We start from the raw sequence: 26860 nt of genomic DNA, 5'->3' as shown, positions 1-26860 counted from the left end.
ATCTCTGTACAGGAAATATCATAGGTGAATACTAAACAAGTTTGGTATTAATTTTATTCTATTTTCTGTATAACTTTAAGTACATAAAGGTTTATTTCCACAGGCCTCAGGAAATGGGTAAAAGTCACAGGACAATCTCTCTTTCCACCAAAAAAAGTTGCATATTTTGGTTAAGTGTTTGTCCTAGAGGGAAAAACTGAAATTTACATTAGCAATGCTGTGCAAGAATTTTACATAAGACCTAAAACCAGCCTGCAATGGAGATTTTAGTCCCCTGTTCAGGTGCCTGGACAGAGGCCAAAAGCGTTGAGCGTGACAGGGCAAAAGAGGCAGTGAAGATGGATGACAGGCACCTAGCATGGAAGGAGGAGGGAATGCCAGATTCCTTGGAATGGTAGGTTTTTCTTTTTTCTTTTTTTTCTGTTTTAAGTCATCTCTGTAGGAAGGTGCTGGGCAGGGATCCCAGAGAAAGAAAGGGTCCAAGACACCTTTAACTGGCCTGGGTGCAGGGCACTGCCACAGCAGCTGGTACAAGAGAACCGACTATCTCAGGTTGAGGCAGACCCAGGATGGAATGCAGAATAAAAGGAATGCTTACAGGAAACAATTTTGCTTGGAATGCTAGATGGCCAAGCTTCAGCCTTTGGTCCAGTACAATACTTGCCTCACTTGTCAACACTGAAAAATTAGTTTGGTTAGAAGAACCAACTGGAATCACACTAGCTTCTGCTACCTTCATGCTTTTTGTTAGAAAATATTAACTTTTGTGAACATTCTGATCTGTTAATTCCTGGGGACTGCTTTATTCTTCCCAAAAGACTGTTGGTCAAATAACCTGCAAAGGCTGAAAGCTAAAACATACCAGTCCTGGTCTGCGGTTCCTTAAGAATGGACTGGCGGTGTGGTTGAGCTGATATGGAAAAGCTGCACCTTCTTGCAGAAGATCAACTGACCTGCTATCCCACCCCAAATCTCAGCCTGAGGTATATTTCAGTGAAGGCAGGTAGCTGTGCTTCTCAAAGCAGAGAAGCCGTTTAAGAGCAGAAAGGTAGAGGAAATCTAGAAAAGAACCGTCTTGATAAAGATTTATCCCATGGTGTGAGGGAGAGGGTAAAGACTCAGTGGCACTTCGCTTATCCAGCAATTTCTGTCACTGTGGTGACCAACTTCTGCCCATTCCATAGGGTCTTGAACTGCTCAGGGACTGGGAACTCGTTCTGCAAATAAAGAAACAACAGGTTTAAATCTGAGCTAAAAAATAAGTTAGGGTTAAATCTTACACTTTTCTCCCAATGCTTTCATTCAACTCTGAGAGCAGGTAGGATGTAGTGGCAGAGAAACTGAACCCCCTGAAAAAGCATGGCTATGTGACTAGAGGCGCACCATCTTATACCACCCTCTCCCCTACCACCGACACAACGAGGGAGCATTGCGTGTAGGAATGAGTACAAAGGCTCCAAAGCCAGACAGATGCAGGTTTGAATCTGTTTCTTACTGTTCACTGATCAGTGATCTTAGACAGATAAAACTATGAGGCACAGATGAGAATGTGCATGGCTTCATGGCACCAGCTCAACAGGGGGCTCTGCCTCAATCCCATTCCTTTTTACTACCCTGAGCATCTGCTCAACCTAAGAAAGGCAGAAACCACTGTCCTTTGGAGCTCTGCTTCGTGGGAGTGGGACCACCTCACATGTCGGTGTGCGTTGCTGGGTTTGACCCACTCAGTGTAGAATGTCCATCAACTAGCTTTCTCCCATGTAAGAAGCCTTCAGTCCCCTCTGTTTTTAGATCATACTACTAAAGAGATCAAGAAACTTACAAAGTCACCACATTCTGTAGGAATGAGGACATTCATTTCAGAAGATTTGGCACTGACTATCTCACAATCCAGGGAATTTTTGCTCAGGTAAACATGGCAGCCATCTGTTTTGTTGATGGAAATGGTTGGCACTTTACCGATTACCTGCAGAGAAAACCAAGAACCCTGAGTCTCAGTAGCTGGGGAGAACAAAAGTAAGCTGCAGGGAAAGCTTTCACTGTTTCACATGATTCAGAAACTACAGGAAAAGCTCACAGGTCTCAACAGATACTGGATACTGGGGGCAGGTTGGGATGGGAGCTGGAAAGAGCTCACTGTAAGAGCCAACTCTTCTCCTGCCACATCCAAAGCAGCTCAGCTTACAGACTTTGTAGAATCAGATTCCCACCGCAACTTCTGTGAGTCTGCTGCCTCTTTTAATTAATTTCTCAGGGACCAAAGGAAGGAGTCCAGATATCAAGTTACCTGAACTTTGACATCCCTACTATTGATTATCTCCACAATGCCCACCACGTCATCAAACACCAGGCCAAGTTTCTTACAGTTATCTAGGAGAAGAAAGGGAGCAGGTTAACAGTGTAACTTTAAAGGAAAGTAATGTATTTAAGAATCTTTAGGAATAGAGTAGGTATGGCTCCCACCCTCTCAGGCTCTAGGACAGAGCCTGCCTAGGACAACAACAAGAACTCACCTACTGTAATGGAGTTAATTTTGCCCTTGATTTGCAATGTCGTGTTGACACACTTGTATATGTAAGCCACCTGTTTCAGCTCCGTGTCATCAATTACCAGGTTGGAAACATTCTCCTGATTTTCCTGTTAAAGAGATACCCCTTTCAGGAATCTCATCACTAAGCACACACAACCCCCAAAAACAGGCTATCCCAAACTTTCGTTCTTGCAAGCTAATCCAGAATCGTGCCCTCATTTGGCTGTGCTCCATTTAACCCCCCATCCCTACTCCCTGGTCCCCCAGTCCTGGCATCTTTAACTCACCACTCTCCACTTCTTCCCCTCCAGTTCAAGTAGAGCTGGCTCCTTCTTCGTGGCTGGTTTGGGGGATGGGCTGATTCCTGGTTTAGGTGCAGAGAATGGTTTGGGGCCACTTCGTACTGGACCACTCTGAGCCTTCAGGGCAGGGTTCTTGTGAGTCTTCATGTCATCAGATACATGTTTCAGGGCTGTAAGAACAGGAGCTGCCTTGTTCCTGTCCTTCATACCAGGGCTCTGGGCTGCGGCAATAACCAACTTCTGCTATCAGAAGTTAAACTGTTCCTTAACAAAAAATTCAAAGCCAAAAACCAGAGCCTTTGACATGTTCTCTCACAAGCAGTTTTGGAGAAGTGCTTTTATAATTTCTCTTCTACTCCAAAGTTAAATTATATAATTCCATTTAAAAAGTAAAACATGTAGTCTGTGTGTGTATGGAGCGGGGATGGGTATGTAAATGCAGAGAAAAAGATCTAGAAAGACACATACCAAATATATACTCTCAAAATATCTACGTTGTTTTTAAAGCAACAGACTAATATATGATAGTCAGGAAAATTTGATAAAAGAAAAAAACCTCACCCTCAGCTAACCTACCACCCTCCCATCAGTGTTAACATTTGAAACTCTCCTTTCATTATTTTTTCTATTGATAGTTGTTTTTCATTCGGTTATAACCATACACTGTTAAATTTGGTTTAACCAGTTAACACTTAACAAAAATTTTTCTCATGTTAACTTCTAGTTTCTAAAATTACCTTTTTTTTTTTTTTTTTGGGGGAAAAGATTCCATAACCACCCTCAGCAGGCTAGCACTCCTTACTCTTGAACATGGCCCAATCTATATAACCAGTACTGAATGGCCTTTTTAGCTTCACCACTCCTTGTGGTTGTAGTTTAAATACTAGATTTTTTTTCTTAAACACTGCATGGTTCACTGTAGAAAAAGATTAAATGGCTGCATAATATTCCATTAAGAGGATGCACTACAGTTAACCATTTCTCATACTGTTGATATTTAGGTTGTTACACCATTTTTAGCTGCTATAAATAACACCGTATAAAACTTCTTTATTTCAGAAATTTTTATAGGTAGATTCCTAGAAGAGAGCTGTATAATTTAGACTTCCACCTGCTGTGTATAAGGGTTTCTACTTTCCCTATACCAACATTAGGTAATTCTTATGCAAATTTCCCATATAACTAATATACATCCTCTGGGGAAGTTAACCCTTGACATGTTGACTTCCCAAAGAAACCATGTGGTAACATGCAAAAAGCTCTGGGGAAAACTGCTGGCATCATGCCTTGGCACAACAGGGTATCTATCTATGCCACTGAATATTAAATTACTTTCCTATGGGGCAGAGGGCTTCCCCCAACTATAACCACCCATTTTCAATTTCCATTTAAGCCAGCTTTGCTGTCTCTTTGGGGAACGTGAAGGAATGTGACACCCAAATGAATTTTCCCATACACAAACCAGGGTTCTGACTTACAGATCATTGGGTCTCTAGTTGGTAAGGTCTGGCCCCAACAACTTACTGTACGGACTCTTCTTGCCAAATATTCACTTACCATGTGTGATGCTCTCTCCCTGATTAATCTGCGCAAACAGTGCTGAGCGTGAAGCAGACTCATCGGAGCCTGAACTGGTGGGGATTGGAGGAGGCGGCGGGCCTGGTGGAGGGGGAGGAGGACCGGATCCAGCAGAGGGTCCAGATGGCAGTCCACTGAGTTCTTTTGCTACAGGCCCCTGGAAAAATAAGTGCAGGTAACATAGCCATCCTCTCTCTTCCCCTCTGTACTATTCTCAATAGGGTCCTACATGTGTCCAGGGTACACGGGGTACCCACTGTTGTAGCCCTTGACACAATGATTAATGCTCCCTACCAACAACCAACTTGGCTTTATTCCTTCTCACCCTTTCCCATTCAGCTCCATTTTTTAACGTTCAGATTTTTCCTTTGGCCTCTACCTAATTCCAGCTTTAAACTCATAGTTCTAAAAAATCTACTTAGTGTGTCACCAGTATCTCAGACTCAATGAGTCCAAGACTGATTTCTTCATCTCCTCCCTGCTCCTCTACCTGTACAATCACCCCTGTGTCTCTATTTCAGTGAAAGACATTACCATCCAAGCTTGACTGTCCAATCTTCTTTGAGTCTTCCAACTCCTTCAATCTCATTAGATCTTTCTATTATCTTGGTTATATCTCCTGCAAATTCTTTTGTACCAGCCCCTAGCACCATGAGTACTTCCAAAGTCTGAGCATAAGCCCTTATCTCTAACCTACAAACTGAGACTCTTTTAAGGACAAATCTGATCATTATCTCTTGCTCAAATACCTATGATAATTATTTATCACCTATTATAAAGTCTACCTTCTTTTCCAGCCTTTTCTCCTAAAAATCTGACGATCTCTCCTCATTGAAGGCAGAGATGACCAATTTCTATATTTACTTTGTTTAAGCTTTGTTGTTTGCTGGTATCCCCATTTCTCCCACTTCTCATTGTCCTATACTTGAAAAAGCCTCAGATCAGAGTATACCCCTTCAAAGTACAATCTCTCCTAGTAAGAATCACTCTTCTCTTCCTCATACTCTGTAGTGTGTACCCTTTTTTGTTCCTCAGGAAGATTCGCTCTGCGCTAACATCTGTGGCCAATCTTCCTCTACTTTGTATGTAAGCCACCGCCACAGCATGGCCCTGATAGATGAGTGGTGTGGGTCTGTGCCCTGGAACCCAACCCAGGCCGCTGAAGCAGAGCACACTGAACTTAACGACTAGGCCACCAGGGCTGGCCCTGTAGTGTTTATCTTTATTATAGCATTTAGCTTGGTAATTTGTATTGGGGTTTTGTATCTGTATTTTAAGCTTCTCGAGGAATAGGATAATGTAACTCATTCATCTTTCTCTCCTCCAGCCCAGTCACTGTCCCTCACCCATGTTTACTGAAATTGAATAGAACTGAATATTCCTTCTCTGACTCTTGCTTTCTTTACTCTTTTCTTTTTTCCCCTTTTCTTCTCCCCTTTTTCTTTCTATCCTCCACTGAAAAGGCTAGCATTCCTTCTTGGACCTTGGTAGTGCTAAAGTCTAAGAAACCTGTGGACTCCATCCTGGAGGGATAAAAGCAGGGAGGCAGGATCACTAACCGTTTTGCTCCAGGCCAGTCCGGTGGTATGGAACTCCTTAATGTAAGCCTGCAGCTCTGTCCATATACTCAAGTAAGCTTTGACCCAGTCCACATGCTTCTTATCCCTGGGAAAATTAAAGAACAACTCTCACAGGCAGTCAGGGTACATTACAATAGTGATTCCAGAACTCCTCCTATCTGTGAGCTCGCATCCTCCTGCCTGGGGTGTTTTTTAGGCTCTGCTCAATGGCAGCTTTTCTATCATCACTGAGCTTTGCTTTTCTTCTTCTTTTTTTTAACCTATTCCATTACCCTAATTAGACCAAAGTCCATTAGGATAGGGACTCCAGATATCTCTTGCTATCTCTTACAGCAGTATTCCTCAAACTTTTTTTTTTAAGTAGCAAAAACATTTTTTTTAAGTAGACCTTAGGCAGAACCTAATATACAAAACTGATAAAAGCAGACATTCTGTACATGAAGCCATGGTAGAGAGGAGATCTCTCAAGCATCACTGTGGAACTCTAGGACTCCAAAAAACTCAACTGCCTTTTATAGCACAGCACCTTGTATCAAAATATGCCCTCCCACCAAAAAATAAAAACAAAAACTTCCCTTTAGGAGGAAATAATCAGCATTAAATTATAGAAATAGCACTCACTATGGTTCAAGTCTCCTCTCTTCTATATTAGTTGAAAGACTTTACGGTTAATTAGCATAAGACCTAATTTCCTTAACTGTAAAGTGATGGAGTATAATGGTGGGGTATAAACAAAACATTGCGATGCTTAATTCCAAGTTGCTGGAAAGATCAAGGAGATTCCTGGTCTTCTGGGACATATTTCACACACATGAAGGCTTATTCCTTCAAAGAGTAGTTACTCAACAAATGTTGTTTGACTGATGATGGATGGAAGAAAGAAAGGGTTTCGATAGTTATGCAGCTAAGGAATGGCTGCCTACAGTCACGCCAGCTCAAAACCAGCAATGGAGAAGTCAGTTAGGACTGGTGGAGATACACGGTTAGACATACAATGACCCCCCTCTTGCTTAATACTGCATTGATGAGGCAGCCTTCTTTTCACTTTACCTGACTACATGAATAGTCAAGAGTAATTTCCTAGTAAATCTTACTGAACGTTTTACCACTGGGTCAGTTAAAATTCTCTACAAAATCCTGTCTAAACAGGCAAATTAAAGGGCATTAGTCCATTTTACCTCCAGCAAAACCTCCTAAACCTAGAAGGGTAAGGATCAGAAGACTAAAAGGGACTTTACAAACCCTGGAGAAAAAGCAGAAGTAGAAGCAGAAACACTTCCTGCTTGCAAATGTAGAGTCTATGAGCCACTATCTATCAAACGTTCCAGAAAGCAGCCCTGAGAGACGAGAACCAACACAGCAGCCAAGGGCAGCCTTAACCCCAAAGCACTACTCCAGCAAGTAATCAGCTGGGTTTGTCCTTTACCCCGTGAGGAAAGGTTGGACTTACACATCTTTGTACTCCTTGAGGACTCGGTTTGTATAAAACATGGCAGCATCGTTCATTTCTTTCACATAGGGACCAGGTGTGGGAGCCTAGAGAAAGAGAAGCTGTCAGTGACCCAGAGCCTCTCCAGCCATATCTCCTTCTCTTTCACTCCATCCCTTCCCTCTCATGGAAGCTGTGCTGCTCACCATAGCCACCCAACCTAGGGCCTGGATACTTTCGCTGACAGCGGACAGGTGATTGAACAACTTGCTGCCTCGGTTCTTCTCCCGAAAGGTTATGACTTCTTGGATCTGCTCTGAGATGGGTGCCAACAAATCAGAAAGCTTATTCTAGGAAAAGATGCAGGAAGAGATTCAGGTTAGAGTCTTTCTACAAAAGCTTTATATGTTGGTCAACTCTGATCCGAAGGCAAGAATTCTTTATAGACTACAATAAACACCCAAATAAACTTTGTATTCATCCTGCACAGATTCGTATGGATAAAATACTGCTCATCACCTCCCTCTCCTCAAAGAGTTCCAACTCCTCAGGCTGGATTTTATGGCTCTTCATGATCAGGACCCATCTCCAGCTATACTACAAAATTCTACCATTTCAGCCACTCACCTCTTTTCTGCCCCACTAATAGGAAATACTAGTTCATTTCTGGGCCTTTACTCATGATGGCCTCTTCTTTTTCCATCTATCCAAATGTCCCTCATGCTTCATGAAGAACAGCCCTCCAACTCCAGCCACACTGGCCTCCTACTGCATTTATTGTAAGCATAACCAACTTTTCACCTTACAAAACTATTAATGGATCTATGTGAATATGTTTTTCTTTCTCACTAAGTCTTCAAAGACAAGAGCTTTGTCTTAGCCCTCTTTTATAATCCTTCTAGCCCTCAACACATTGCTAGCCATACAGCAGCTGCTGAGTAGAGATCTGCTGAATCAAATGCAATTAGGGGGCTTGGCTTTTCAGCAGGCAGCTTAGCAAAATGGACGAATCTTGTGTTGCCGTGTTTTTATCCTTCCTCCAAAGCTCAGTTTCCTGAACATCTCAATTCTCAGATCTTAGCATAAAAACAGTAAAAGCAGGAGTCGGCAAACTTTCTGTAAAGAGCCACTCAATAAATATTTCAAGATTTGCAGGCCATATGGTCTCTGTCCCAATTTCTCAACTCTGCTGTTGTAGTGCATAAAGCAGCAGCAGACAATACTTCAAAGAATGGGCATGGCTGTGTTCCAAAAAAGCTTCATTTACAAAATAGGTGGCAGGCCAGATTTGTTCTGCAGGCTATAGTTTGTCAATCCTTGGTCTAAAACAAGGGAAATATAATAGCGTCTCAGCTGCCTGATTTATTGTGGAAAGTGTGGGTTTGGAGAAAAGGTTTAGACAAAACGCCTTAACCACTCAAGACAGATTAAGAATTAGAGTCTAATATATTAATCTTACATTATTTTACATTATTTAGGCATGCAAGGGTCCAAGGGTTTTAGTACAGCATTAGCAGGAAGACTTATTTTGTTACCCCTCTGCATTTAACTCAAATGCAGAAGAAACAAAACTAAAATCTCTAGCTCTGAGAAAAATCTAAATTTTCTCTAATTCATTTTCACACCTTGGCAGCATAAATTTTGAGGCAGGAGTAAAGTTAAAGGGAGATCCTCAACCACTGAAGAATGAGGGAAGAAGCAGTACTTTAAGAGTTTAGGATCTCGCCCAATATATACTCAAGGGTACATTGCTATAGTGGCACTTTAAGTCTGACTCTACTCCTGGGACTTGGACTTGGTGTGAACGTACATGAGTCTGGTAGGTCTGTTTTAGCATGTTGTGATAGCTTAGCAGAAACCTCTCAACTTGTCCTGAGTATCAAACCAAAACGAAAGCAGCTATTAGTAAACTTACACCTGCTGGCTGCTGGCACTGAGAGGCTGTAACCAAGAGAGCTCGCTCCAACTTCAGACCTGTGTGGACCATCTCCGCCTGCCGGGAAGGAGAAGAATGAGCTATTGATGACACAACTGGAGACATCCTGATAAGAATAACCTGAAGCCTCCACTTCCAAGTACTCTGGTAGCAACCCAGGCACTTCATGTTGCTTTCCTCAGGTATTCAGGATTCCAGGGACTGATAGCAGAATTACATATACCCCTGTTCCTGTTGGATCTAATCAGGGATACATATCCACAGTTGGAAATGAAGATAATCAGGGCTAGCCTTAGATGAAGTCAAGTTAGCAACTGCAAATGCAGTGTGATATGAAGTACAATGAAATATCCCTCCTATCTCTCATCACCAAAAAACCCCTCTTTTCTCAAAACTAGAAGTAGGAGTAAAGGAAAAAGCCTAAATTTATGACTAAAATTCTCAAGGTATTTACTCCTTTAGGTTAAAGCTATGTCTCAAATGTTGGATCATGACTCATTCATAGACAATGAATTAAATCAACTTAATAGAACAAAATAAAACAATGAGTATAGTACATTAGCTTGAAATTATTTCCAAATAAAAAGTGAAACAAAAAAGAGTGCAGTACAAGTAGCATGAGCACTGTTTTGTGAAACTTTTACCTCAGTTACAAATATATATTTCTTACTGAGGGTCATGGTCAAAAGAGTTTAAGAAACAGGCTACAACACTATCAAAATACAAAAATTCAAGTAAGATAATCTATTTTTTCTGTTTTTTTTTTTTTGTGTGTGTGTGTGTGTGAGGAAGATCAGCCCTGAGCTAACATCCATGCTAATCCTCCTCTTTTTGCTGAGGAAGACTGGCCCTGGGCTAACTAACATCTGTGCCTATCTTCCTCCACTTTATATGGGATGTCGCCACAGCATGGCCTGACAAGCAGTGCCTCAGTGCGCGCCCGGGATCCGAACCCGGGCCGCCAGCAGCGGAGCGCACGCACTTAACCGCCATGCCACGGGGCCGGCCCCTCTATTTTTTCTGGATTTGCATTTTTAAAATATAAAAGTGATACATGTTTTAAAATCTTTTCAAGTGTTACACACTGTATAAAGTAAACATGCAAGCCGCCATACCCCTACTTAAGTCCCAGCCCCACTCTCTAGAGCTAACATCACTGCCAACAGATGGTATACAAGAGGCTCAAAATGGATCTTCTAAAGATCAAGCAACCAGTCTTGCTGAAGAGTCAGGAAAATCCTAAACATAGTTATTGCTTACAAAGGATCACTCAGAAGACTAGCAGGAAGATTTTGAGTCCCAAAGAGAGAGACAGAATCTGTATGTGAGTGTGGGGTGGTGGTGATGAAGTAGGTGGCAGCACATGAAGGCAGGTGGCTGGAGAGGCACCTGTTGTCACCTATTTCATATTCTTGCTGTGGGCTAAGTGTAAAAATAACTCATATTAGCATAACTAACTATCAAGCATAGTTTTATAAGTGCTAAGTCATGATAATGGCTCCTTTGAATAAGCCACCCTAGGTTTGGTTATATAACATGTTGGGTTCAGACTGGTAGCATGTTCTCACTAAAAAGAGGAACTGAGTCGTATTTTTTGCACCAAGCAAGCTATCTGTATAAAAGAAGCCTATGCAGAATATGTGAGAAAAGCAAGGTGCCTGGAACAGCTGAGGAACCATTCCAGTGCCTGGACTGAGCTCCTCAGTGCAGGTAGAAGAGGAGCTGGGAGCCTCTCAAGGGCTCTGAAACCAAAGATGAGTAGGATTTGAAGAAAGCCGCCAGTCCTTAAAAGAGGGAAAAATGGGCAAAACATCCTTACGTGTTTCTGCACATCTCCCCCAATCTCTTTACTGATCCTCAGGTACTCTGCCACAGGACCAGCAAGCAGTGAGTCAAATACTTGCACATATGGAGCTGCTCCTGTTGAAGACAGACACACCACAAAGAATCAGTCCTGCATCAGAAAGATGATTTGTTAAAAAGCACTTCGATATGAAAGTGGAGAGGCAAGGTAATAAAGTAAACAGAAAACTGGAACATCAATCAGGAAACCTGGGTTCTAGTTCCAATACCACCACTAACTGGTTGTGTGACCGTAAGTCCCTTTTCCTCTCTGAGCTTAATTTTATTTATCTATAAAATGAAAATAAACAAAATGATCCCCCAAGGTTCCTTTTTTTTTTAATTTTATTTATTTATTTATTTTTTTCCCCCAAAGCCCCAGCAGATAGTTGTACATCACAGTTGCACATCCTTCTAGTTGCTGTATGTGGGATGCGGCCTCAGCATGGCCAGAGAAACGGTGCGTCGGTGCGCACCTGGGACCCAAACCCGGGCCGCCAGCAGCGGAGCGCGCGCACTTAACCGCCAAGCCACGGGGCCGGCCCCCCAAGGTTCCTTTTGGATCTAACATTCCATGATTCAGTTGGTGTAGGTGCAAGAGGGCCAATTTGCCAATCATTTGGAGAAAGGAAATTTTAGTATCACTTGTCATTTGACTTACACTGGAGTCATTCTGCTAAAGAAAGAACAGGAAATATCACACAAGCAGGAAGTTCTTGTGTTAAAATAACTTAACCACAGGCTTCCCTGCACAAGTCACTTCCTCCCTTATCTATTCACAGCAATATGAATTACAGGCGATGAACTTTCTAGATTAAGCATTTTGGGAAGCTAGCTCCAAAAGGAGAGAATACAGTGTGAGAGAAAAATTTCAGGCCAAGACACTGAGTCTTCACTCAAAAGTATTCTGCAGGGCTGTATATTGCTTACCTTTTGGAGCACTGTCTCCATGTCCACAGTGCATGTCAGAGGCATGGGATACTGCCTCCAGGCGGCCCACCGCCCTCTCTAATCTTTCTACCAGATTTTGCATGTCAGCCATAATACACCACCTGCTGAAACAGATCAAATATCATTTGTTGTTTTAATATTACATTGCACCTAAGGAGAAAAGACAGAATACTCCTGGGGGTGAAGAGCACGCCAATTCTGAGGAACAGAATCATTTAATAATAAAATAAGATGGAAAACAGCATATTTGCAAAACCATAAAGACCTCATTAAGCAAGAGAACTACCCAGGAAAAGGTGTTCACTGAAAACAAATGCTTCCTCATTCAAATTCTTACTGAAAACTTACTATGATACCACCAAATATTTGTGTAAGAATTTAGAATTTACAAAGTATAGTCACATACATTATCTCAGTTTGTGCCTCCCAACAAATATTCAGGAATGGAAGGATAATTACTATACTCTTAGAGATAGGAAACAATTTCAGTGAAGTTAAATGACTTGCCTACACTCACATAGCTAGTTAACGGGGAAGCCAGTACTTCAATTCAAGTCTTCTGGCTCTAAGTTCAGTGTTTTTTCCTGCAACATCCTACCGCCTGCACATGGAATGCCTAAAACCGAGATGAATAGGATATTTACCCTGCCCTCAATAACTTAGTCTAATAGTGGAGACTTGACATGTACACTAACAACTATAAAACAAATATTTAAAAAAACTTAAGGTGACATAAGAAATGTTGCAGATAGAATAACATAGGATTTCAGAGAGGGGAAGAACATATCAGCTGGAAGGATCAGATAAGGAGAGCACGGAGAAGCTGCCATTTGAGCCAGGCTGCAAATGAGGATGGGCAGGATCTGGATATGTAGTAGGGAAGAACAGACACATCCAGAAGAGCTTCTTACAGATCTTTCACAAGAACTAATTTATCTGAACTCGCCTGGTTCAATGTCTAATATCCTAAAGAAAGTAAGCTCCACCAGAGAAGGGACCTTCTCTGGCTTGTTTCCAATTATACGTACCATCTAGACCATGATCTGGCAAGTAGAAGGTGTTCAATAAATATTTATGAAGTTAATGAACCTGAAGTATAGCATCCCAAAAGTCCAGAGGGACAAGCATTCTGAAAGTTGCCCATATTATACACATAAATAAGTGTTAAACGTTATCAATTTGTTTCTACATAAAATGCTTGAGACCATAAGTGATCTCACAAAAATTAGTGAAATTTCAATCAAAGCCTTGACTTGGAGAGATTCCATTTCAAAGCATTCATTAGTTCAGGTAACTGAAGCCGAATGAACTCAACTCCCTTGATGCTGCCTAAAATGACCATAGCAATGACAATTCCCTCAAAGATGACAACATGCCAGAACATATCAACTTAACACATTGTCCTCCCTGTGCAAGAGATAAGCTGCTCACAAAATAAAGTAAGGAAGACAATATAATCCCTGTCCATTTTTTTCTGTGGACAGGCTCTGGTCTCTCCGGGCCCACTGACTTGCCAGAGAATGTTGTTGAAAAGAGAATCAAAGAAAAAATGAGAATGTGAACCAAATAAACCTTTCCATTCCCTGGCCTGGAGAAGCAGCAGAGGCCTCCAAGTCTCTGCCCTACTCACAAATAGAGCAAACCAGAAGCAGCCAATATATTCTCCCTTATGTGATGCCACCATTACCTGAGTATACAAATCGCTGCCCATTCTGGGTACTGTCCAGGACAGACTCACATATAATCCACCACTCTATAAATCCCAGGAGAAAAGGCAGCAAATGCTATAAACTCCCAAGCTATCTTTCATTAATAAATACCACTCGTTCTGTTATAAAATATGGAAACACAGTGCAAGCATTTCTAAGGGCTGCCAAGGTTGGTGAACACTTACCAATCTTGAAAGCTTAATATAGCTTCATGGGATTTTGGTTCTTTTTTTCCATATTTCACTTATGCTTGTAAGCTTTCATTGCTAAACAAGCTACAGTTCTGCTCTCTAACTTAAGCAGAATGAAAAGGGACAATACAGCTATCATTTATAGCTCATCTCATTCTACCACTAACCAAATATAGAACAATACCTAGTTTTTTGTTTTTGGTGGGGGTGGGGTGAAATCTGAGATGTTATAGGAAAGAACATCCAGAACTGAAGGGACAGAAAGACACACCTTGTCTCATTCTCTACACACACATATTCATGCTCTTTAGGTGGTCATGTCCACTCCCAAGCCTTCAACTACCAGTGTCCCGGTACTATCCAGCCTGCTTGCCAAGTGGTACCACCACCAGCACCTATAGACTAACGACTCTCAGAGCACCGTATCCAGCTCAGGCCATTCTTCTGGGATTCAGAATTTTAGATCCAGCTTCCACCTAGACATCTCTATCCGGATGTCCCAAAAGCATCTCAAAGTGAAATATCTGAAACAGAACTCACCATCTTCCCACACCCTACCTCCACTGTCTCAATAATCCAGCACTACCATCAATCACCTCATTGACCAAGCTAGTAACCTGGGAACTGTTAGGCAGTATAGTGGTTAACAGCATGGTCTTTTTGTTTGAGGAAGATTGGCCCTGATCTAACATCTGTTGCCAATCTTTCTCTTTTTTTCTTTTTTCTCTCCAAAGCCCCAGTACATACTTGCATACCCTAGTTGTAGGTCCTTCTAATTCTATGTGGGATGCCGCCTCAGCATGGCTTGATGAGTGGTGAGTAGGTCTGCGCCTAGGATCCGAACCAGTGAACCCTGGGCCACCGAAGTGGAATGCATGAACCCAACCACTACACCATCAGGCCAGCCCCCAAACCATGGTCTTTAGATAAGTCTGATAGTTTGGGGGTATGAATAACAGCACTCATTGGCTCTGTGACTATAAGTGTTACCAAACTTTCTTAGCCTCTGCTTCCTTATCTGTATAATGGCGACAACAGTACAAAATTCAAAGGGCTGCAGTGAGAATAAAGAGGAAATACATATAGAAGTGCTTGGCTCAGTCCTGAAAAATAATTCCATAAGGATTCCATAAATGTTAACTATATTACCTCTTCCTTACTCCCTCAAATCCAATCAGTCATCAAAATTAATAGGCTCTATCTTGCATATCTCATGAACAGATGCCCTTGCCTTCATCCTGATTGACAAAAACTAGGTCTTCATGACTTTCCCTAGATTACTGCAATAACCTCCTTGCTAGTCTCCCCTAATTCCAGTAATATACCCTCTTTATCCATGCTCCATATTAGCACAGTGATCCTTCTCAAATGCAAATGTAACTATGGTAGTCTTTTATTTAATATCACTCAATAATCCCCAGGTCATTCAGAGTAAAGTCCAAACAAGGGTTTCCATAATTTGGTCCTGCTTTATCTCCTACCACTCCCCCAGTTTTATCTCTTGCCACACCTTTCCTAAACACACTACAGCAACCCAGGACTATCTGCATTTTCCAGAAAGAGTCATGTTTTCTCTCACTTCTGAGCCTTAACGCTATCCACTCCGACTCCACTTGGTTGTTCTCCCTTCCCCATCTGTCCCTTCTCATTACTCTTACTGCCTTTTAAGACTCAGGTGAAGTATCACCTTCTCCAGGAAACTTTTCCAGTTTGGTAAGCTCTTCCTTCTCAATCTGCCCCCTCTCCAGAACTCCTATTGTCCATTAAGTCTCACCTAAGGTATCACCTCCCCAAGAAGCATTTCCAGTATGTGCTCCCACAACATTGTGCACTTATCTCTACCACACATTTAACACACTGGTTTAAAATCATTAGTATGCAACAGTCAACAGGCAATTAGCCACCCTAGGACAGAGACCCTGTCTTGTCTTGGTAATTCAGTACTATAAAAGTGGTAGGCACTATGAATACAGTAAGTTAATAAGGGTCCTTGAAAAAATAAATAAATAAGGGCCTTTACCCTCTCTCCCCTCAGCATAAGTCTGGCTGTGTCCTCTCTCTGTCAAATCTGGGAAGTATTTTTTTCCTTTCTTTTAAAATTTTTTTTTAAATTTTTTGCCTGTCTGTTTGTAGGATCTTACAAACACTTCCATCTTTCAAATAAATGCTGTCCTCTTGGGCACAAATTACATTGACATAGAGATCTTCAAACCAAGTTAAAAACACAAGAAAAAGAACCTTGTTTATATAATATTAATTAAAAATAATACTCCCTTATAGTTGTAAGTGCTTTATATCATCAATCTATTGCTTCTTTTGAGATTTAAATAATTGTATGAGGTATGTTATGAAGATATTGATCCCCATCTTTAGTATGAAGAAACTGACAGGAGTTAGAAAGCTTGCCAGATAACCTAAGCCTTGAGCACAAATTTTCTGAATCCTCGTCTGAGGCTCTTCCCATCACTCCACAGTGACTACGTGGTTCATCACAGCATCCAGCCCCCACTGTTTGCTGAGCACAGCACTGTGGGTTCAAGCCCTCTTTATGGTGTCTTTAGTTACATTATTAGCAGCTTTCAATTTCTCTGCTCTCAGTTTTCTCCATGGAAGCCAATATTTTTTCACCTTCAGGATAAACAACACATATTTGGAAGGCAAATATTTCAAATAAGGCTTTTCCCAAGAATACAGAATTGACAGAGCAGAAAACTATAGCTCTGCTTAATCTTGTTCCTTACCATTTCTGATTGACAATAGCCAAGAACTATAGGTAAGCCTCCATAAATGAATGTACAGATTCCCAACTATTTCAGCATTCATCATAAAAGCTTCAGAAAGAGAGGCAGTCCTAATTACACAAGTCTAAATAAAACTAAGATTCAGGAGACCAACAGTTGAGTCCCAACTCTGCCTTGTATAACTGTGTAACTTTAGGACAGTCATTTACGGATCCTTACTGTAAGGATCAAAGCAGTTGATTTTACAGACGAGTAGTCTCTTTGGGAGCCTTAAAAAGCAGTTCAAATGTTAAATGTTATCACTACATATCATGTGCTAGCATATAGGTTCCAGGAGGATGGGAATTTATCCATTCTCTCTACCCACAGCTCCACTAATTCGAGCACCAAGAACCTGGCACACAGAAGATGCTAATAACATGAAAGTGCTTAGCATTGCGGCAGCTACTGAAAAAAAGGAAGACACATGGTACCTGTGGTGGTGGGAAGCTTCCTGGAGGCAGAAGTTTTCATTCTTATTGGGAAGGCCAACACAAATGAAATACCAATGGAATAAATACTAAAGACTATAGTTTTAAAAGTTCTGTTAGAGATTATCTAACTTCACTTGGATTGGGGAAAGTTAAAGTATCAGCCTATATATTGGAGCTTTTTCTTTGCAGAATGTTATATGGTTCTGAAATAAACGACTATAAGCTCTGCAAGTTCAGAAGAAATCAACGAGGACTGGAGGTAGTCTGGTTTCGGAAGGAAAGTCGGGCATCTTGATGAAAAAGGCAAAAGAAAAAAGGGAAGACATTCCAGAGCAATCAAAAGCAAAGAGGAGAGACCCAAGGAGACTATGTACAGAAAGTGTGAGTAGGTTAGCCCACATAGAGCACAGAGTATCATGGGAAATAGGCTGCATAAGCAAGCTGGGCTAGGTTATGGAAGACACTGAAAGCTGGGCAGTATTTGAATTTGATGTTATGATAAATGTGAAGCCATTCAAGGGTTTTGAGTGACAGAAAAATACGATGAAAGCAAAATGTTTGTAAGTACTCTGATAAACAACATGGGATTTGGAAAAAACGGAAGATACTAGGGTCTAGGTTAGGTTGAGAGCCATTATTCATCTAGTTGTAAAATAAAAGTGCTACTGCAAAAAATATTTTTGATATTTCAAAGAAAAAAATCCACAATATTTACGTCTAACCAGATACAGAAACCAAATGAAAAGAATCAATTAACCTACAAATAATCACTTTTAGGCAACTAAGTGACCAGTACCTGAATTAAGTGCTGTGGGAATATAAAAGAAGTGTAAAACAGTTTTTCTGCCCTAAGGGAGTCTAGCAGGAGAGGCAAAGCTATCTTCATTAAGAGAGATTCTAGAAATCATCTTGTAAAAACACCGTCTGATGCCAGAACAGTCCTTGTAACATTCTCGGCAATTAGTCAGGTAGCCTCTGTTCAAACACCTTCAGTGTGGAGAACTGAGACATCTGGAGGCAGCCCATTCCATTCAGGCAGCTCAAAGTATTTAAAAGTTCTTCCTTATATGGAGGCAAAATCAGCCTCCCTGCAACTTCCACCCACTGATCTTGGTTCTGCTCTTGGAGGTCACACAAAACAAGAGTGCATTAAGCACAGAACAAGTACTAACTGTGTGGTACTGACTATTGAGTACAGTAGCATTCAGAGAAGGGAGTCAAAGATGACTCCAGAGTTCCAAATCAGGGAGCCTAAGAGAATGATGACACTATAGGCAGAAACAGGTTTCTGGCATGTACTAGTTAGGACAAGATGAGGTCAGTTTTGGATGTGCAGAGTTTGAATAGAAGATGAAGCTTGTAAGTGGAAATGTCCAGTAGGTAGTCAGAAATAAAATTTGGGGAAGGATCAAGGGTAGAGATCAACGTTTCCAAGTCATTGGCACAGAAATGTCACAAAGTCATGAGAATGGATAGGCTCTAGGAGGGATATCATGCAGAGCAAAAAGAAACTATGAGCTTGATTCTCCAGCAATTTCTTTTGTGATCTGAAACCAAAAAAAATCAGAAATGGCCAGTGATTCCTGCCAAAGCTGCTTCATATTATCATTCTAACAATTCAAACAACCCAATTCCTTCTGCCTATTCAAGGAAGTTGTTCAGAGGTAAACGGAACAAGGTTAACCCGCAATTCTTGTCTCAGCTCACCAGGCAGTTAAGCCAGTGGTATGAATTTCTACTTGAGTAGGAAGTTGCTATGCTTAAAATGTTTTCTACTTTGTCTAGTAGTTGTTCCTCTAGGTTATACCCTTAACTAAAATTGAAAAAAAAAAAGCAACTATACAAGTCGGTCTGTACACTGATCTGCTTCAAAATGCTTCTCTTGGCCTTGATTTTGTAGTCCTGTACCTGAGATGTTATCCTAACAAAGTAATCCTAATGTGGGAAAAGTGACAAGCATGAAGATGTTCACTGTAATGTTAGCTTAGATTTCTAATTATAGGGGAATAGCTAAATGCACTGTGGAAAAACTTGAAGAGAACACAAAATTTACAGTATTTATCATATTTGAGTGATGGCATTTTAGACAATTTTCCTGTTTTCCAAATTTTCTTTAACATAGTTATATAATTTCTTTATAATAAAAAAACAAACAACAAACAAAACAGCTCCACTTGGATATCTCTCCTAAGCTACCACCAAGCTATAAAGCATTAGTTTTACTCCTAAAAACATAGAAATTCTCATCACTGGGTTCTAACACGTTACAAAGCAAAACCTAGACACACTAACAGGATACTTACAGGTTGGCTGGTTTAACCCAGAAACCGAAGAACAGACACCACTTTGCCCCAGTAAACATGGCATCTAAATCTAACCCAAATCAGAAGCCACTCTTCTTCCCCAAGCATTTGGTTTCCCTGATGAAACCAATGACATTTAGTGCCTGAGTCACTGCCACCTGAGGTTTAGATTAAAAGAGAAAGAAAAGCCTATCTTCCAGGGAGGGAAAGAATCCAACCCAATATCAGCACTTGTCTCCTGTTCCCTCCTTAAACATCGTCCTCTATCTGAAACTCCAGGAGCGAGTAAAACTAGTGATAGTGTACAAACTGAAGTCAGACTTGGGAACCAGCTGTTTCAATGGCCTGGGGCAAACAGATAACTTTGTGTGGCCATGGGTCCCCCTCTCTCTTATATATTAAGGAATATTATGAAGACTAACTGCATCTTTTATGAAGACAATCAGGCATCTTTTACATTATATAAGGAAAAACTGCTTTAAACAGAACAGCATTTCCCATTCTCATGCATAAAGATAGATTCAAGGATGCCATTTGTCCCTAGCCATGATTCAGCTATAACTAGAGATATGAAAAGATCTGTGACTGTAAGTCTATAATTAACTTAAGTATAGGAATTTTAATGACCTCTGGAGGAAAAAACCCAAAAAACAAACAAAAAAAGCAAGCTTGCTCCTTCTGTTAAACATTTCAACTATAATTATTTTCCAGTTGAATGGAAAAGTTTCAGACAACAGGTCTGGCAATACAAGGCAAACAAAGCTGCACTATAGCTGAGGAATATTTTCAAAGCTTTGATACTTTTTATTAGGTTTACATGATGATATATCAAGAAGAAATAGTTTCATGGTGAATGCTGTAGCTCCATTAATTTAAAATGAAACTATAACAATTTTATCAAAATAAACATTGAATACCAACATCATAAACTATATGCAATTTAAAATAAATTATAATTCCTGTCCAATAAACCGAGCAATCTAAATGCAGGCAACATGAACAAAACAGGAATTTATATATCCCCACTATAGGGGATATATAAATCCACTGACTTGCGCTGTCAAATAACACAAAGCTTGCTTCTAGTCAGTGCCTAATCCGTGGCCTTTCCCTACTAAGATAAATCCTCTGAGGAAAAAAAACAAAAAGGCAAGTCCTTCGAAGACCACCCAGGAATTCCCTGAATGAACAATAATTCATAATGCCTCAGTGAAACTCAAGATTCATTCATTGCAGGGTACCCATTGCTTATCACGTGCCATATACTGTGCTAAGCACAGCCATGGAGCCTGCCCTCAGAGAATCTGGTTGGAGAGATAAGACACTGCACAATCATACCTATGACGCTTTCTAATGCACTGGTTCTCAATCAGGGGCAATTCAGTCCTCCAGGAGACATCTGGCAACATCTGGAGCCATTTTTGGTTGTCACAATTGAGGGAGTGCTACTGGCATCTAATGGGCAGAGGCCAGTGACACCACTAAAATCCTACAATACACAGGACAACCCCAGAACGAAGAATTATCCAGCCCAAAATGTCAACTGTGCCAAGGTTGAGAAACCCTGTTCTACTGTAATAAAGGAACAAAAGGGAAGTGCAAGAGGTATAAATAAAATGCTAATGTGGCAGTTTAGGATTTTCTAAATTAGAATGTCAATCTGTACCATCCAATGAAAACTAAGATAAAGGTCTGATTGTGGAGAATTTTGTAAATTTTGTTTAGACTTGATTCTTAGGGAATATGAAGTCAGTGAAGTGTAACAAGATGAAAATGGTTCTTTTTAAAAGATTAGTCTTGTTGTGGCAGAGAAGCTGAAATACAGTCATGTGCTGCAGATGATGTTTCAGTCCATGACAAACCGCATATACATACGACAGTGGTCCCATAAGATTAGTAACATATAGCCTAGGTGTGTTGTAGGCTATACTGTCTAGGTTGCGTAAGTACTGTAGGGGAGGAAGAAATTTTCCTCTGCCCTTCTAGGTTCTTCTGGCTAGTCTAAGAATTAAATTGACATGACACAGGGCCCGCCCTGTGGCTTAGTGGTTAAGTGCTTGCGCTCTGCTGCTGGCGGCCCAGGTTTGGACCCCGGGCGCGCACCGACGTACCGCTTCTCCAGCCATGCTGAGGCCGCGTCCCACATACAGCAACTAGAAGGATGTGCAGCTATGACATACAACTATCTACTGGGGCTTTGGGGGAAAAATAAATAAATAAATAAATAAATAAATAAATAAATAAATAAATAAATTGACATGACACAGATTAACAAGAGAAAAACAAAAGTTTAATAACATGTATACGTGGGAGAAAACCGAGTAACTTGCCAATATGGCCGAAGCCCTCACCTTAAATACCATCCTCAGCTAAAGACAAAAGATGATGTTGGGGGCAGGGAGTCAGGGACTCAAAGGGAAGGAAGGCAATTCACAGGTAGGTGAAGGGTTTGGAAAACAGTGTTTGGCCACACAGAAACAGATGAACACAAAGGGGGAGCCCAACAAACAGGCTTTTCTAGCTTCCTCCCTGTCTACCACCTAGTTCAAGTTAAGCTAAGGTGATAGCTCGCTTCCTTAAACAGGTTTTTTTATCTGAATTCTTTTAGGCAGTTAAGGAGGAGGCAACAAGAAAAATTTCTAAATCTTTTGTTTCTTAAAAATAATCAGTCTAAAATAATCCTCATGTTAAAGAGACATAGTTTGGGGTGGCAAATTTTGTTCCTCTTCAGTACACTCTACAATGTTGGAACAACAACAAAATTACCTAACGATGCATTTCTCAGAAAGTATCCCGTCGTTAAGCAAGGCATGACAGTATAGGTATGAAAGCCAGGTTAGTAGAAAGTAAAGAAAGAACCTGAAAATGACAATTCAAAGGAATAATCACTAGGACTGGGTAAGATATGGCTTGAGGATCCTCAGATTTCAAATCTCAGGATTAAATTTCAAACCAGAGGATTCAACTTCCAATGACACTTTGCATTTGCTTAAGTAAAATCAATCTTGGACTCACAATGCTTCACAGAAAACTGAAAAGAGGAAGTCACTTTTTAAAGGCTCAGTCTCGGGTTAAAAAATAACTGCAACTAAACAAATGTATGTAACAAGAAAAGGGGTGAGAATAAAGATCACCCCTCAGGTTGGAAACAAAACATTTTACAAACTAAACAGCTAACCCCCTCAAGGCAAAAATACACTCACTGAATCTGAATAATACCACTACTTTTGGTTTGCATGACAGGTTGTACTTGACAAGATACTTTCACAGCTATCATTTTATTTAAACTCCTCTGAGACATAAATATGTCCACCTGATTGATGAAGTATTTCTGGGGAAGAAAAAGGTGGGAAATACTTACAGAAATTTCTTTATGCTGGACCGCAGCAACTCAATTAGCTGCCACCCACAAAATAAAATCCAAATGCATTCAAACAAGGCATCAAAAGCCCTTCACAACCTGGCAGCCATCTACCTTTTTTTCTGGTCTTATTTTCTGCCACAAACTCCAGGCTCCTGAACAACATAAGCCCTCTCCTGCCTCCACATCTTTGCTCCTGTTGTTTCCTCTAGTTGGGACACCTTATTAGACATCTTTGCCTGGATGTGCTGCAAACACCTCAAACTAAATATATCCAAAATTCATTTTCTTTCCGTATCACCACCCCAACTTATCCCTCCCCTCACATTACCTATCTCGGTGAATGGTACCACCCAGTTCCCTAAACCAGAAAGCCAGGCAACTGTCCTAGACTACTCCTGTTTTTTCATTCCCATAAACAATCAGCCTCCAACTCTATGGATTCCATCTTTTTAATATTGCTCAAATCCAATCCTTCCTCTCCCTCCCACTCTCACTGTCCCAGTTCAAGCCATGACTATGGCAAAAGCTCCCAAACACTGGTCTACTTCCCCATGATGTCCACTTCCACTTGACAGACTGAACTTTCTAAAACATAAATCTGACCACATCATCATCCTACATAAAACCCCTCAAAGCCTCCCCACAGCTTTCCGGGTAAGATCCAAATTCCTTAGCATGGTTTACAATGTCCTTCATATTCGACCTCACCACTTCCCACTTCCTCCACCTCTCCAAGCATTACTGGAATTCCAGTCACAATGAACTAGTCATGGTCTTTCACATGTCCAGATCTCCATGTCTTTGCACTTGTACTCTTTCCCTTTTCTAGATTCACCATTTGGCTAAATAAATCCTGAAAGACGTAGCCTCCATTTCCTCCTCAAAGCCTGGACACCTGGCTCAGGTATTCGTCCTTTGTTCTCTCAGCCCTGTGTTCACACAGTGCACTATGACACTGTTAGCCACTCCCGACTTGTCTGGCCCCTCCTCCACTCCATGAGAACAACTGGATTCTTAGCCACCAGGCCAAAGGCCTCATTTAATGTGTCTCTCACTCATTAAGGGCTCAATAAACGATTGGTTACTGATGCATGTGCTGGGCTGCCCCATTTTCCACTTGAACAGGGATCCCTACAAAGAGCTTCAACTGACAAAGTTCTGATACTAATCTCTACCTTAAAAGGTTCTCATCCTCTGTCCTTACATACCTCCATAGCACCGTTTTTCCTTCCTGACACTCGTCACATTTATAGGTACTTAAACGTCCCTACAAACACTGTTAGCTCCATGAGGGCAGGGTTTAGCTTGTTTTGTTTCAAAACTGCATTCCCCAGAGGTGGCAGAGTGCCTGACACAGAATAGACACAATTTGTTACAGTGATTTTAATTCTGTGAGGTAAGCAGAGATCTCCACTTAAAAGAGGAGAAAAATGAGGCTCAAAGAAGTTAAATAAGACATCTGTGACTACAGATACTTAGCAATGGGGCCAGACTAACCCTGAGCCACCTGATTTCAGGTCCAGGAGTATGCAACACCTTCAATAAAGTTAACTTGGCTTTCCAGAGTAGGAGCAACAGACTGGGAGGAAGGGGAGCCTACCTGAATGCAAGGACCTGCCCCTCTCTCTTTTTAAAAACTCCCCAGGCATTAAAAACAGGTTGCATTAAAAAAAAAAAAAAAAAAAGTTCCACGCAGCGGGTGGTCTTTAACCTGCAGCTAGAAGACACTGACCGGAAGACCACTCCAAGGTAGAGAGGTTCCCCGGAAATGAACATGGGAAGGATCTGGAGCTAATAATCTAAGGAATTGAGGTCTTGATTCCGATTGTTTCCCTCACTCGCTACATGATCTTAAACCAGCCTCGTCTCTCCGGGGATCAATTTACCCATCCGTGCAATGGGGGCGAGATGGGGGACAGGGAGGACTCTAAGGTCTCGGAGGTTCCTCTCAGTCTGGGCACTTTAGGAATCCGGCCTCTGCTGAGGCTGATGGCCAGGACTGAGAAATCCAGCGGGGGAGCCTCCCCAGGAGACTCGGGCTCAGTTAGTCACCCCGGCCCCACCTCAAGAAACCGCGCCCAGGATCCCGGGTCGGCCTGAGGGCCTCCGTTCCGACCCCCTCAGCAGAGCTCGCCACACGCGCATAGGCCAGAAAGGCCATTAGCAACGCCAGGGGCCAGTGGGCCGCGGACGGGACCCCAGTCTCTACCCGGCCACGCACCCTCACCTCAGAGTTGTACCTCACCTCGGGACTGCGTTCAGCCGCTCTCCACTTCCGGCAAGAACCGCCCAGCAATCTTCGCGCGACCCACTTCCGGGCCCTCACTGGGCGCGGCGCCCCCACCGGAAATGAACGGTCGGCTGAAACGCCAGGCTAGAGGAGGGACCGGGGAGGAAGTCCGGCCGCCGTGCCCGTGACTCCGCCCCCAGTTCACCACGCCCGGGAGAGAGAATCCTCGTTAGCCGAGTGGACACATTGGAGGAAAGAGCCCTGCCCCCAAGGCGGGAGCAACCTGGGGGGCGTGCTCAAGGCTAGGCCACGCCCCTCTGTCAACTGTAGGAGCCGAATCGCCCGGACCAATGAAGGGCCGAAATTACTGGCTAAACTTCACCTCCAGAAAAGGAAGACAGATGAGTGGCTAATTCTCCTGTCAGTTTGGCCTCAATGGTAAAAGCTGGTGCCTGTTCACAGCAGTCCGGAAGGGGTCTTGGAGGGACTAGGGGCAGGATTCTCTGAGGGCGGGAATCTTGGGCGGCCGTCAACTCTCCGCGGGGATCGAGGCTAAGCACCGCCTCTCTCTGGGCGTGCATACCTCGGTTTCCCCGTTTGTGACGTGGGAAGGCCATTGGTCTGGACAGTGTTCTAGGAGGACCTGCGGAGGCTGGGTGTGGGGAGGGGGTCGGTGAGGGCGCATGGGCCCAGCCCTGGGTTTCTGGGCGTGCCCCCAGCCGCCCCGCTCGCTCTCCTGGGAAGGTGGAAGCTCGCCCCACTTCCTGTTTGTTCGGTGCGCTCTGTGACCATAGATGGTCAGGTCTGGGGCCGCGCAGAAGCCTCCGCCCCACAGTCTTGGAGTCTTTCATCCGGCCGCGCAGGGTGTGGTCCCCGAGAATAAGATGAGCGGAATTACAGGAGATGCTGCTCCGCTCCGCTAAAACCCGCCTTCTGAAGCAGCCTCGCCCCGGGCTGGGCGTGCCCGGCCAGCTGCCACTCAGTCGGGGGGAGGTTCTTCACGGTGGCCGAAGCCCGCAGGGGAGACTTCGCTTCCGTGCTTCTCCGGCCTGGTGATCAGAGCTTTGTTCCCTCAAGGCTCACGCTTTCCAACTGGTGATTATCCTCCCACAAATATTTATTTCCAGAAAAAATTGACGGGTGCTACAGTTCCCACCCCTTCAGCTGAACGACTGTGACAGCTTCAAGCTTCAAGTTGAATGCAGGCGTTATATGCCAGAGTCACTCATACAACAAATACAGTTCTTATAATAACAGCTACTATTTACTGCGCGCTGACTACGTGCCAGGCCTGTACTGAATGCTTCAAGCGCGTTTTTATTTAATCTTAATAGGAACTCTCTGTGGTAGGTACCATGAGCGCCTCCAGTTTTCAAATGAGGAAGCCGAATTACTTGCCAAGGTCACAAAGTAAGAGATGGAACTTTGAAAGGAACACATCTATCTGACTCTAAATCCCATGAGCTTAACTCCTATGATAGACTATACTGGAATTATTTGCAGCAGTTTTGAGACAGTGATGCCCCTGGATAGGGAGCCATCCTGGGTTCCAGTACTGAGTTAGATGCTTTTCTAGGGGTCAGACTTTGGTCAGGTTACCTGACTTCTCTGAACTTGGACCTCTTCTCAATTTTATAACTCCCAGTATGTTTAAAAGAAAAATGACCACATGACAAAATATGGTACAAAAATTGTAGTATA

General features: G+C 42.3%; 1 protein-coding gene across 3 annotated transcripts; it reads right to left on the bottom strand.

The window, feature by feature from the left end:
• Window positions 1–36: 36 nt before the first annotated feature.
• CAP1 (cyclase associated actin cytoskeleton regulatory protein 1) lies at window positions 37–25280 on the bottom strand. 3 transcript variants are annotated; one of them, XM_058553784.1, is made up of 13 exons: window positions 25175–25280; window positions 12128–12249; window positions 11175–11275; window positions 9335–9412; window positions 7626–7769; window positions 7441–7526; window positions 5970–6075; window positions 4390–4567; window positions 2818–3002; window positions 2514–2637; window positions 2288–2370; window positions 1823–1966; window positions 37–1217 (listed from the first exon to the last, which is right to left on the bottom strand). In XM_058553784.1, the coding sequence occupies exons 2-13, from the start codon at window positions 12237–12239 to the stop codon at window positions 1134–1136; spliced, it is 1425 nt and encodes a 474-aa protein (XP_058409767.1). In that variant the 5' UTR covers window positions 12240–12249; window positions 25175–25280; the 3' UTR covers window positions 37–1133. The 3 variants fall into 3 exon arrangements, with proteins under 3 accessions (XP_058409767.1, XP_058409770.1, XP_058409769.1); XM_058553787.1 differs by having other exon boundaries at window positions 12128–12252; window positions 25175–25272; XM_058553786.1 differs by having other exon boundaries at window positions 25157–25264.
• Between the last annotated feature and the right edge of the window lie 1580 nt (window positions 25281–26860).

The sequence above is a fragment of the Diceros bicornis genome, chromosome 13, assembly GCF_020826845.1.
Source record: "Diceros bicornis minor isolate mBicDic1 chromosome 13, mDicBic1.mat.cur, whole genome shotgun sequence".
NCBI classification, from domain to species: Eukaryota; Metazoa; Chordata; class Mammalia; order Perissodactyla; family Rhinocerotidae; genus Diceros; species Diceros bicornis.
The sequence above is the reverse complement of the archived record's forward strand: the minus strand, read 5'-3'. Positions and strand labels throughout refer to the sequence as shown.